At 42.9% G+C, this 14,625-nt stretch overlaps 1 protein-coding gene across 3 annotated transcripts in view; it reads left to right on the top strand.

Annotated features, from left to right (window-relative positions):
• Nucleotides 1–13,940, top strand: part of RNF216 (ring finger protein 216) — a 288,938-nt gene extending 274,998 nt beyond the window's left edge. For all 3 annotated transcript variants that reach the window (XM_063430189.1, XM_063430187.1, XM_063430188.1), the window contains 3 exons: nucleotides 10,524–10,746; nucleotides 11,514–11,583; nucleotides 13,162–13,940. In XM_063430189.1, the coding sequence (XP_063286259.1) occupies nucleotides 10,524–10,746; nucleotides 11,514–11,583; nucleotides 13,162–13,487 (619 nt within the window). In that variant the 3' untranslated portion in view covers nucleotides 13,488–13,940. The remainder of the gene's footprint in view (nucleotides 1–10,523; nucleotides 10,747–11,513; nucleotides 11,584–13,161) is intronic.
• Nucleotides 13,941–14,625: the final 685 nt, after the last annotated feature.

Below are 14,625 nucleotides of genomic sequence, written 5' to 3'. Positions count from 1 at the left end.
TTGGTGTAGTGCGAAGGGGTTGGGGTCATTACTCTGTGGTAAGTCTAGGCTTAAAGGGGGGAGGTTGTAGTCTAAACCCACGCCAATGCTCCTTTGTTTGGGGGGGGCGAGGGGGAAATCAAGCTATTAGGGCATTTTAGCTATCTGGTTGCTTTTCCTGCAGAAGGCTCTTATTGTGGTTGGGTCATTTTTTGGAACCCTTGGTGGCCGCTAAATGTATCTACCCCATAAGTGTTGCGGGGGTTCCCACTAATCTACAGTCAGGTAATATGACATTATAATCTTATCTCTGTGTTGCAGGTGGGTCTGCGAGGGTCTCTTTGGAGTTCACGATAGCCCCTGTTTGCCAGATAGTCTCGGAGTGCAGGGTCTATGAGCCTTCCAGTCCCTGTGGCGTCTCTGCAGGCGGTGGCTTCGGGGTCGGTTGGTCTGAGGTTCAGTGTGGGTTCCCTGGGTAACTTTGGCCTGGTTTTCAAGGGATCTTGGTGCTCGCCCCTAGATGGTCTGCGCCTCCTCTGTGGGGTCAGGAGGTCATTCCTTGCCGCCGGAGGTCGTTCTTGGCGCCTGTGGGTGTCCAGCTCGATGTGCGGTAGTCCTGGCTGTGCCGCAAAGTCCTCAGCTTACGAGATGTTGTGTAGTGTATAGGTCCTGTTGTCTTTGCGGACCATTAACTTGAAGGGGTGTCCCCACCCATATCTGAGCCCGTGTTGTGTGAGCGCTTGGGTCAAGGGCTTGAGGGTTTTCCTTTTGAGCAGGGTGCTGGGGGGCCAGTTCTTGATAAAGTTGAACCAGGTGGGCCTCGATTTGAATGGAGGTGTCTCTGGCGGCTCGCATCAGTGCTTCCTTCACGTGGTAATAGTGTAGGCGGACAATGACATCTCTGGGCTGGGTATTGTCCTGTGCCCTGTGTGCCCTGTCTATGATGAGCTCAGCCGGGGGTGCTTCAGGTAGCATGCTACAGAATGTTTCCCGGAGTGCGGAGTTCAGCATTTCTGGTGTAACAGTTTCTGGAAGCCCCCGGATTCTCACGTTGTTTCTACGTGACCTGTTGTTCAGGTCTTTTTGTGTGCCTTCTAGGTCTTCTGGTCACGGGGTTTCAGTAGGGCCCTGTCGTGTGTCGCGGTGGTTGCGAAGATGTCCTCCATTTTGTCTTCCACTGCAAGGGTCTGAGCGGCTGCGAAATATCGGCGCTACCACTGAGCTGTTTCTCGTTTTTTTCCCATCGTGTGGGTTAGCGTGTGCTCAGGGAGACAGGCAGGCTATCCCGGCTCAAGTTTGTTAGGTGGCTCGTGCTTTTGGTAGCTAGTGTAATGCCCAAGAGTATGGAGCTCGTTCAATGTGCTGCTATTCACACCGGAAGTCAGGCGCCGCCCCTCCAATTCCAGTTTATTTTACCTTTCCTCATAACTAATGTTTTCCATTCCCTTTCTAATTTTGTAGCTTGTCTCTGCACTTTTTCTAGTTATGCAATAACCTTCTTTAAAACTGATGCCCAAAACTGCATTGCATACTCAAGGTGGGGTCGTATCATTGATTTGTAAACAATGGCAAGATTATATTTGGATCATGTGAATCAAAATCCCCTTTGTTTTGCTTTTGCTTTTTATAGTTTTTTTTTTTTACAAGAATACAAAAGCTAATAACATACATTATAATACATTTTGTTCTTAAAATTATAGTGGACAGATGTCTTAATGTGACTTTCATGTCTTTTTGATCGTTTAAGGAAAGTTTCAAGTCTTATATTACTAGGTCTGTCCAAACTAACATTAAAGGGACACTCCAGGCACCCAGACCACTTCTGCCTATTGGAGTGGTCTGAGTGCCAACTCCCACTACCCTTAACCTTGCAGGGTTAAGTCCTCCTCTAGTGGCTGTCTACTAGACAGCCACTAGAGGACACTTCCGTGTTCATAGAACACGAAAAGTGTGTTACACAACTTTTGACGTCCTCACGCTATGTGAGGACCTCCAGCGTCGCCGAAATCACCATAGGAATTCAATGCTTTCCTATGGGGAGGTCTAATGCGCGTGCGCGGACCCCCTGCCATTGCCACGCATGCCCAATAGGTCCCCCCTGCTGGCTGACATCGGCGGGGGAGGAGCCTGACCCAGCGCCGAGGGACATCGGCGCTGGATACAGGTAAGTCACTGAAGGGGTTTTAACCCCTTCAGCAACTTGGGGTGGGAGGGAGAGGGGACCTGCAGTGCCAGGAAAACTGTTTGTTTTCCTGGCACTGGAGAGTCCCTTTAATACATGGCCAACATAAACACATCAAAGGCATGGGGACTCTCCCCCTATCTAGTCAAGATTAAGACAGAAAAGAGGACAATAATGTGAATAAAAAAAAGGGGGGGGGGGGGACTGCCATGCAGTACAGTCGCATGAAAGAGCAGCTCCAGCAAGCTTATGATTTTTCAACTCATTAAAGCAGAGCCTACACCCACCTGGCAACTAGAAGCTGGGATCTTGTACACAAGGGAGTACTGGCTCCGAGGAGAGGCTTGCACGCAGTGTTTTAGTCCTTTGGAGGGCCATCCTTAGTCTACCCAGATGAGGCCTACACATTTGAAGAGGTAACATGCATATGGTGGAGTATTAATCCACAACATTTGCTTGACAGCCATTAACAACCCCATTTTCGAAATGTATTACTATGTAATTGCGCTAATGTTCAGATAAACTTAAAATTGTCCAGCCTGATTTGTATGTAGCTCAACCTTTAATGGGGATGACTCCATCTTTATGTTGTGACTGCTGGAGGGAGGCACAAGAACTAGCACGACACAGCTTTAGGTGCCTGAATGGAACACTAGTGCACGGAGCATGCCCCTCTAACTAACTTGTGGTAGGCGAGACAGAGGGTGGATGGCGGCACAACGAATAGTGGTTATGGCACTTCCCTGGGTTACAACAGATGTTAATAGATATATTGTTTCTCCTAACATGATGATTAATCTTGTACTTTATTGGCAAATGTTTTGTTATATATATGCCTTTTTGTTTTGTGCTGGGGGATGGGTGGGACGCCTGGGCCCCCCTCGCGAGCCCCTCCACCCGGGAGCTTGGGGTTGGGGGTGCGGACGCCCACAGCAGGTACAAGGACTGACCAAGCACGCATGGTTCCCCAGACTGGCTCAATGGAGACTGTATCTGTGGACTACACACCTTCCACCACTCCTACCCTACAGACTACTCTCCCCCCTCCGTTCCTAAACGCACCAGATGCAGAGCTGTCGGACGACGCTCCCCACACCGTACTTGCCTAAATTGTAAGCCAAGTAGCTTTACCCCCTATCTCCTGACCCAGCTGGCCCAGGTCACGGGGCCCCGCACCCTCCCCCGTATTCCGGAGACAACAGATCCACTCAGCCACGCAGGATGCCACTGCACATTAAATGCACTTCTATAAACGCAAAGGGCCTCAACACACCCACGAAGAGGCACGCTCTCCTTAGATGGGCCTATAGACAACACACGGACATTCTCATGGTACAAGAAACACATTTTACCAAGCACAAGCAATTTCCCCTAATCAATCGGTACTACAAAAATAGCTACTTTGCTAACTCCCCAGACACCAAAACGAAAGGAGTATCTATTGTCATAAAGACTTGCCCACTGACAGACATCATCTCGACCGCCGACCCTTTAGGCCGATTCCTCACAATTACTGGGAAAATAGGCTCCAACAGCTACTCTTTCTGCTCAATCTATGCACCCACCTATCCAGATCCTAACTTCTGGCAACAGGTCTCCATGCACCTTGCAACTCTAGCTAAGACCCACTTAGTTATGGGGGGGGACTGCAATGCTGTCCACTCCACACACCTGGACAGATCACACCACAGACAGGACCTATTTCGCCCATTCAGATGTTCCAGCAGTTCCTCTCCTCTCGAAACCTCAGACATATAGTGGGCACAACACCCATCCACTAAAGATTTCACATTTTACTCCCACCCCCACAACTCGTATTCCCGAATAGACCACTTCTTGGTGATACCAAACGTCCTCTCCCAGGTAGCCATCACCAGCATCGGCACGATCACATGGTCATATCATTCCGACATAACCCTGACTCTGCGCATCCTAAATCTGACCCGACCCTGGAACTGGAAACTGAACGACGCTCTAACGGAGACTATATCTACGGACATTGCCTGATATTTCAAATTAAAATCTAACCCCAAGGAGGTATCCCCCATCACTTTGTGGCAGACAACACTAGGAGAGCCATAGACCTCATATGGTACACTGGTCACAGACACATCCCCACTGCAATAATATCCCTGGATGCCAAAAAGGCATTTGACCGCCTGCTATGACCCTTTCTATTTCAAACACTCACTCAATTCAGATTTCCGCCACAATTATGGCTTTTCATAGAAGCCACCTATTAGCACTCCCAGGGATAGCTCCTCCTCCGTAACATTAACCCCCCCAAATTCACCATCTCTAACGGGACAAGACAAGGGTGCCCACTCTCCCCCATCTTATTCGCCCTATCCCTAGAACCCTTACTGGAGGCGATAAGGTCCAACCAGAACATAGAAGGCATTAACATTAGGGGCCAGCCCTATAAAGTCTCTGCATATGCGGACGACATCTTACTAACCCTGACAAACCCGGCCTCCTCCATAGCCCATCTAATATGCCTGATTCACTGCTGCTCCCGTACAAACTAAAAGTCACAAAATCGGAACTCCTCCCGATCCATATACCCTATACTGACCTCACACGCTTAAAAGCGAAATTCCTCCTGCGTATATGTGAGACAGCCATCGACTACCTGGGCATAAAACTCACCTCAGAAGTAACAGCCACCTCCCCCCCTCTACATGTGGACCCGCAGACCACACCACCCCTTACCCACCCACTCCCCTCCGACGGCACCTACCATCACCCATTCCCTAGATCTGTGGGATAAAATCCATCTCAAATACGACCTTTCCTCCTATCTGTCATCAATGACCCCTGTTCTCCGGAACAGATTTCCCCCCCAGGAATCACGGCACAACACTTTGCCCAATTTCGAGAGGAGAGGAATAGTGAGACTGGACCACCTATACACCAATGACCAAATCATCCCTTATGCTGATATTCCTGAAGTCGACTCTCTCAACATTCGACTACTTTCGAAACCTGCAACTCCGAAGCTTTGCAGCAACGCCCTGCATACAACAGGCAGGCAAATCACCACTTACCAGCTTTGAAAGAGGCTGTACAATAGCCCCAACTAGGGAAAGCCAAATATCGAACATATACCTCACAATTGCAACACACTCGGCCCATATCTCTCTTCTGTACATTACGGCCTGGGAGGCAGATTTTGGAGCCCCTGAAGATGCTGGGGATTGGTCAGAAATTTGGGAGGTCATATCGTCCCTCACAATCTGTGTGACACATAAAGAGCAGGCCTACAAGATGCTATTCCGCTGGTACCTGACACCCCAAAGATTGGCGATCATGCACAAACTGCCCACGAACCTATGCTGGAAACAATGCGGATCTGTGGAAACATTCCTCCACTGCTTGTGGACATGCCCCAAAATCAAACCCTTCTGGAAATCCGTCACATCACTCCTCACCAGAATACTGACCAACCCATGCCCCCTAGATCCCTGGGCACTACTCCTATCCAAACCACTAGACACGTTCACCAGAGCCGAAAATAAATGAATAACATGAGTAGCCTTGGCTACACGCAGAGCAATAGGAGAGGTTTGGTCCTCCACCAGCCCTCCCATACCAAAAGTGATACTCAAGATTATACAGGAACACATGGACAGACTTACGGCTCAAATCCATGAGACCCCCAAAACATTCCACAAAATATGGGACCCCTGGCTAGACTGGGACACATCACTTCCCTGGTAACCAAACACTACCACTACAAACCACGCCACTGTCAAACCCAAATAAGCTGGGATTCTAGACTCCTATCCCACCACCTCTTACCTACTAATCAATCGTTATCCCCCAAACCCAACCCACTCCCTCCCTCAGGTGGGGGGTGGGGGGTGCAGGGCCCGGTGGTTGGGGGCACACACACCACCCCCAACTCACCCACGGACTGAACCCTTTAATTACTAACCACCCCCTTCTAGACCCACGACCGGCAAACCTACAACCCCACATCCCCAATATCAGGCCAGGACTAGATAGTCGCACACCCCGTATAGACGTCTCCAATGAAAGACCTAGGAAACACAACCCAGCACGCAAGAATGCACAGACGAGAAGAACTGCCCAAGTGGCACCTAAATGGATGAGCTCATCCCTGGGGGTGACACAACACAGCCTTGGCTACATGCTAAAACCCCTCGCAAGACCACCCGCACAGACCAGAGAGGGACAGAGCTCAAACAGGGCAACCATAGAAATAAAGGCAGCCCCAACAGTGGAGCCCTGACAATCCTCAACACAGAGGCCGTGCGGCACACCACAACACAATAATGTGCGATTCTGACCTGACCCCCCTGAGTAACCCATTGCCTATACCAACTGTGTAAACTAATTTATTGTTACTCATTGTATGTTCACAAATTTGATTGTATCAACATAGGCAGATGTACTTAATGAAACCCTAGCTATAAAATGTGAACATACCCTCTAATGTCTTTTCTTTGTTCGGTAACCCCATCCTTGGTTATTAAAATCTGAAATCGATACAAATAAAGAATTTATAAAATCTAAAAAAAGAAAATTGAATTGTTTTCTTTAGGGAAAAAAAGGCACTTTAGAGGGAATATGATCACACTATACAAATGTACACAGGGTCAATGCAAACCACTATCTGCTAACCCTACAGGAATACCCTACAGACAGTGGCAGAAGTACCGCGGTCGCAGGGATCGCAGCTGCGACCGGGCCAGTCACTCCAGGAGGCCCGGCCACTCCTTCGGCCCCTGCAATCGGGGTGCCCGCCAGCATTGTGGAGCGGCCCTAGCCGCATGGTATATCCGCCAGGGCTGCATTGAATGGGCCCATCATGTGGCCAATGCTCTTGGGCCACCTGATGGCAATGGATTTCCTGGGGCCCCCAGCGATGATGTCACAGCTGGGTGAAAGCCATCACTTCCTCCCAGCTAACAGAGCACCACACGGTAGTTGAGGAGGGAGCTCTGACTCCCATCGGCATTAGGGAGCCACTGGAAGTCACCAAATTTTTTTTAACAGTTTGTGTGTATCAGTATATCTGTGTGTGTTTGTGTCTGCATGTGTGTGTCTGTTTGTCTGCATGTGGGTCTGTTTGTGTATATGTTTGTATGTGTAACTGAATGTTTGTCATTAAGTGTGTCTGTGTATCTGTCTGTATGTGTCTGTTTGTATGTGTATCTGTTTGTCTGCATGTGTCAGTGTGTACCCCTATGTATTTGTATGTATGTCACTGTTTATCTGTATGAGTGCCATTATGTGTGTGTACATCTGCATATGTGTCTGTATCTGCATTCGTGTGTGTGTGTATCTGATGTTTGTATTTGTAGAAGTCTCATTCTGTGTATCTGAATGTGTGTCTGTGTATGTATCTGTATGTGTTCTACAAATGGAGGGGTGGGGGTGGTGGTTGTCTGACTACAGACAACGGGTCATTGAGATTGAGATGGGAAGAAAGGTATTTTCACTCACAGCAGGGAATGGAGGTCTTTACAATAAGAACAAAAACAGTGTGCAATTCTCTGCCTTAACCCCTTCAGGACCGCTGACGGTTCAGGACCGTCAGCGGTAAAACGTGCGTTTGGACCGCTGACGGTCCTGAACCGTCATAACGGTCAGGGGCTACTTACCTGATCACCGTCGGTCCCACGGCGGCAATCAGCTCTCCTCCCGGTCCAGGGGGACTGCCTGTCTGCCCGGGCAGTCCCCCCTCGGCAGGTCAGGACCCCACGGCCATGTGATCACTCTATCACATGACCGCAATAGGGGTCCATGTGTCTGCCTGCAGGGGGACTGTCTGTGCTGACAGGCAGTCTCCCTGCAAGTGAAAAATCATAAAATAAAGTTAAAAAAATAGCAATCAGTGTAAAAAAATATGTGTGTATATATATATGATATATATACATGTATTATATCTATATATACCTATATATAATATATGTATATATATCATATATATAATGTCATACTAAGTGTATTTTTATATTTATATATACGTATATTAATATAAAAATACACTTATATTTAAATTACACACGAATATATACAATATATATAATAACTATATATATGGTATATATATATTATTATAAAATACAAATATGTTAATAAAAATAAACAAAATAAAAATAATTAATAAAAAATTATATATATATATATATATATATATGCAATTTTATTCTAACAGTATTTTGATATTGATATATATATATTTATATCAAAATACACTTAGAATGTAATGATATATATCTATGTATAAATAAATAAATAAAAATAATACGAAATATACATATGTCCACATACATAATTACATAAATAATTTCATAAATATACACGTAGACGTCAAATATATAAATATGTATATATATTAAAATATACGTGCGTATTTATGTAATATTTTTACCTAATTAAGTAATTTTAATGATTGCAATTTGAGGGACCTGCTTGCCAACCCAGGCCAAAAGTCCAGATAATTTAATTTGCTAGCACTGTGTTTAACCCTGTAACTTTCTATGACACCCTAAATCCTGTACATGGGGGTACTGTTTTACTCGGGAGACTTCGCTGAACACAAATATTAGTGTTTCAAAACAGTAAAACATTTCACAGCGATGATATTGTCAGTGAAAGTGAAGTTTTTTGCATTTTTCACACACAAACCGCTCTTTCACTGAGGATATTATTGCTGTGATATATTTTACTGTTCTGATACACTAATATTTGTGTTCAGCGAAGTCTCCTGAGTATAACAGTACCCCACATGTAGAGGTTTTATAGTGTTTGTGAAAGTTACAGGGTCAAATATAAGGCTTGATTTTACTTTTTTTTTTTTTTATTGAAATTTGTCAGATTGGTTAGGTTGCCTTTGAGAGCGTATGGTAGCCAAGGAATGAGAATTAGCCCCATGATGGCATACCATTTGCAAAATAAGACAACCCAAGGTATTGCAAATGGGGTATGTTCAGCCTTTTTTAGTAGCCACTTAGTCACAAATACGGGCCAAAGTTAGCGTTTTTTGCATTTTTAACACACAAACAAATATAAATGCTAACTTTGGCCAGTGTTTGTGACTAGGTGGCTACTAAAAAGACTGGACATACCCCATTTTGAATACCCTGGGTTGTCTACTTTAAAAAAAATATGTACATGTTAGGTGTGTTTCGGGGATTTATGACAGATAACGGTGTTACAATGTCACTATTGATACATTTAAAATATATATATATATATATATATATATATATATATATATATTGAAACAGCAATTTCCTACTTGTATTTATAGGCCTATAACTTGCAACAAAAAAAAAAGCAATAAAGCATGTAAACACTGGGTGTTTTTAAACTCGGGACAACATTTTGAATCTATTTAGCAGTTTTTTTCATTAGCTTTTGTAGATAAGTAAAAGATTTTTCAAGTAAAAGTCCAAAAACATGTTTTTTTTTTTTAATTTTTCACCATATTTTATAATTTTTTAAATACAATATATGACATAATACAAATAATGGTATGTAAAGAAAGCCCTTCTTGTGGTGAAAAAGACAATATATAACTTGTATGGGAACCGTAAATGAGAGAGCGGAAAATTACAGCTAAACACAAACACCACAAAAGTGTTAAAACTCCTCTGGTCCTTAACGTACAAACATTGCAAAAACAGGCCGGTCCTTAAGGGGTTAAAGAGATTGTTTTCAGATTCTATAGATAAATTAAAAAAATGCCTGGATGCTTCTTTTGCATAAACAGAAGATTCAAGGATGTAATTGATATGTTTGTAAACAGGTTGCTGGTCCAAAGAAAAATCTGATTCGCATTATGGAATCGAGAAGGATTTTCTTCCTTTTTGCGGCATTATTGGAAATCGCTACAATTGTTGCATTTTTGCCTTCTTTTGCATCAACAGCATAAAATAATGGGCTTCACTGTTGAACTTGATGGACTTTAGTATTTTTTCAACCTAGACTGCTTTGTAACCCTGTATCTAGGCAAGCGAGGCTCATAAAGCATCTGTGGTCCAAGTGGTCCTCATTTAGCGACCTGTTTTACGACGGCTCGCACTTACGACCAGGCTTAAGTTCGAGCTGTTGTGAGGATTCCCTGCTCTGGTGCACGGGTCTGTGTTTAGGGAAACTTCTCTGAACATAGACGAACGCACCAGAGCAGGGAATCCCTTATGACCAATATTTTCTACGACCGGGTCGTAGAAACGGAACTCTAAGTAAGTGAGGAGTGTCTGTATATTAAAACTATCTGCATGAGGATTACAGCATGTTAGAATTCTTCATTTTGAATGAGCATGATGAGTGTTGTGTTAGTTGACTGTCGTCTTTTGACTGTTCACTCTGCCCATTTTCCATGCAGTGAAGAGAAGATGACTGCTGCTCGAGTAAGAAAATGCCACATATGTTCCACAGGCCTTATTAAATCAGAAGGATGCAACAGGATGTCTTGCCGTTGTGGAGCCCAGATGTGTTACCTCTGTCGAGCACCCATCAATGGGTATGACCACTTCTGCCAGCATCCACACTCTCCTGGGGCACCTTGCCGAGAGTGCACACGATGCTCTCTTTGGACAGATCCATCGGTAAAAATGCACTTTATAATTGTATTTTACAGTGACAAATGGTTAGAGCTACCGTAGTTGAGTGTAACTCCTGTGATCACAAAATGTGTCCCCACGATCTCTAATAAATGCCAATACAGATTCAGACATTTGCCCTTTTTTTTTAGGACCAAGTTTTGTAAAATATGAAAAGAGAATTAGTATGACAAAACATTTAAACAAAACTGAACACTCACACATTAAAATGACATTGTATTAGAGCATAGAATATTAATCAACACTTCTGTAATAATCTAAAATATATATATTTTTTTATAATTTTCTATTTTTAACACATGTTAGTACTGAAAAAAGATGTTTAAATAGACTCTCCAAGCATCATATTGAATATGTAGCCTTGGCACACTCACAGAGTAAGCTGTCAAGCAATGCTTGCCTTTGGATTGGCTGAGACTGTCAAGGAGGCAGATCAGGGGCAGAGCCAGCACAAGTCAAACACAGCCCTGGCCAATCGGCATCTCCTCATAGAGATTAATTTAATCAATGCATCTCTGAGGAAAGTTCAGTGTCTGCATTCATCAGCCTATTGCTCTGACAATTAGTGTTACCCTGCATGGCCGATCTTAGCTGCCTATTATATTAATATCTTTAATATCAGAGATTTTAAGAGGCTGTTTGATATCTTTTAAATTTTTGTGCCATTGTGTTAAAAAAAAAAAAAAAAAAAAAAAGTTTGGAACCCTAATAATATATATGTAACTATTTGCCTTATATTCGTTGCTGCATAGCAAGATGATGAAAAGTTAATTCAGGACATCCAAAGAGAAGCGGAAAGGGAACAAAGGAGGAAAAAAGGAGGTAAGTGTCTCCAGTTCTACTATATGATTAAAAAAGAGAGGTGCACATAAATGTTAAAGGGACACTATAATCACCAAAACAACTTTAGCTTATTGAAACAGTTTTGGTGTATAGATCATTACCCTGCAGTGTCACTGTTCAATTCTCTGTCATTTAGGAGTTAAATTATTTTATTTATGCACCCTAATCACACCTCACATGTGACTTGCACAGCCTTCCTAAACACTTCCTGTAAAGAGTCGGCTAATGTCTATACTTCCTTCATTGCAAACTTTATTAAATTTAAAATGTATTATTCCTTGAACTGTTGATAGCTTGCTACACCCCACATAAGCATTCTGTTTATGATTAAAGTTCACTTTAGAGAGCAGGCAATAAGAACTTTTTAAAGTAAGTTACATCTAATTGAAAGTGAAACCATTTTTTTTTTCCATGCATGGTGTTGTCACAGCCAGGGGAGGTGTGACTAGGACTGCATGGACAGAAATAAAAGGGATTTAACTCCTAAATTGCAGATATTTGAGCAGTGAGACTGCAGGAGTATGATCTACCGCAGGGTTAGGCAACCTTCGGCACTCCAGATATTGTGGACTACATCCCCCATAATGCTCTTACACCCATAATGCTGGCAAAGCATCACGGGTGGTGTAGTTCAAAACATCTGGAGTGCCGAAGGTTGCCTATGCCTGATCTACTGTATACACTAAAACTGCTTCCTTAAGCTAAAGTTGTTTTGGTGACCAAGTGTCCCTTTAATAATCTGTGGTTGATGATCTAGAGCAGGGTAAATAAAAGCAGGGAGTTAAGATTTATTAGTAACAACAGGTTTTTTTCATTAACATAGAACTGCAAACTACAAAAGAATCAGCATTGGCAAACCACAGAGACAAAACAAAACAGTGGCAAACTGTACTCTCTGCTAATATAGAGTATATACAGAAGTTAATAAACATTTTAGCTTGCTACAGCTCCTTCAACAGATCAATCTTCCACACATAATATATGCTACTCCAAATGCAAACATACAAATGTAGCATCAGTATGTGTATATAAACCCTTACAGAACCAGCTTTTTGGGGGAAATGGTGCATTAGTGACTAAAGGCAATTTTGCCATGTGTTCATTCTACCATAGCTTAAAAGGTATGTCACTGGTGTAATGTCTTGCATATTGTAGAACAGCTTTAATTTAAGAATAAACAATGTAAGCAAAATAGAAGTTCATGAAACCAAAGGCAAAGAAATAAAATTACACTCACCACTAGCTCTTGTACCCTGGAGCGTATCCAGATTTAGACATGCTGAGCTTTTCATGCCGACCAAAAGCCCATGAGATAACTCAGTGGGTTAATGCACCATCAGTAGAATCTGTTCCACCCTGGGGTGTCGGAAGTTCAATGGGGTAATAGTAACATCCCCTGGATGTTGGACAAAAGTAACATCCATAGGACGTACTTGGAAACCAGAGAATATAATGTACCTTTCCTGGCTAAATACTTTATTATTATGTAGTAGTTACCTAAAGTGATCTACAATTGCTTAAAATGCCTTACTAACTATTAACTTTATTCTGTTGTAGATGGTGGCATCAAAAGAATAGGCCCTCCAATCCAAGCGAGTTCACACAAAGTTGCCAGGTTAAATGAAGTACCAGAAGCAAGACATCCTCAAAACTTGAACCACCCTCAAATCCGCCCATTCCCTATTCTACATCCTGCATTTCCGCTTCCACCTGTCCAGCCCATGTACAATAACCTTCCTCTGAACATGGGAGCCAGACCTGCACCATATGTGCCTCCACTTCCCAACATACGCGTGAACTATAATTTCCCACCTCTTAACATCGATTTAGAGCCCAACCTGCCAATGCCCATGCACTATGGACCACAACCACGTCGTGAGTAGTGACTCAGCTGGCATAGAGGTCAAAGGCATTGAGAGGGATGGAGCCACAATAAAAGAATGTAGTCTTTTCAGAGGCAATATGCAACACAGGGTGACACGTGCTGCTGTCTTCTAACAGTCTGATCAGCCCACAAGGAGTTTGGATATTGTGTTATTCACTGTTCCTAGCACAACTGTTTCGGGTTTTTTGTTTTTTTTTTTAGTTTGTTTTTTTGTGAGCGGCATCATATCCAGAGAGAAATGCAAAAGTTAAAATGTATGTCTGTGTTAATATACTTCGTTTTTTCTGAAATGCCTGTTTTTATTTCAAAATTGCCCTAGGTACAGCAGTTTAATTGTACTATACAAATTGTAGAAATTGCATATTTCAGAGCTCTAACAGATCCCTTAACCTTCCTGCTTTCATCTTCTGTCAATAGGCAAACTTGGTATATTACCAATGTTCTGTTGTGGCCTTGTTATACCTTGCAGTGTGTTCAAAAGTTGGATCATTCGAGCTGTTCTGGCTCTATCAGTTCCAGCATCTTAACTGGATAGAGAGCAGAATCTCTCTTTTTCTGCAAATATCCTTTGCAATCCACTTATTTATTTATATAATTTTGGTGCATATACTCAGTCATATACACTTACAACCTATTTCCCTGTCCCTGTTGCCACCGCTATGTTAGATCATATACCTATATTCTCCTATAGAATATGATTTTTTGTCACTCTCCAAGCCAGATATTTTGTCTCTGGGATACTTATCCAATAGACCAGCAATACTATTCATTACAGTTCCTTGGTACTGATGCGTAGCTGCTCCCCACTACTGCCATATTTTCTGTCATTTATACAATTGCTCTAATATAGGTTCTCAGGTCTACAACTATTTCTGTTACCTATGTTTAATATAAATAAATGACCAAGAACCTTAGTACTTGGCACCATGTAAAATGTTTATTACGTACAATTTTGCTGCATGGTATGCATTATGCTTTTAATTGTAATTTCCTTACATCACTTTTGCATTTGATATTGGGTAATAGTGTGCACTGTTTGTTTTTTTCACATATCACTGCCACTTTTTCTAAGTGACCCATACTTCTTATATGTTAATAACTAGCAATATCTTTAATACACCTATTCACAACTTACA

The sequence above is a fragment of the Pelobates fuscus genome, chromosome 8 (assembly GCF_036172605.1).
Source record: "Pelobates fuscus isolate aPelFus1 chromosome 8, aPelFus1.pri, whole genome shotgun sequence".
NCBI classification, from domain to species: Eukaryota; Metazoa; Chordata; class Amphibia; order Anura; family Pelobatidae; genus Pelobates; species Pelobates fuscus.
Note: the sequence above shows the minus strand (reverse complement) of the source record. Positions and strands in the feature narration are given on the sequence as shown.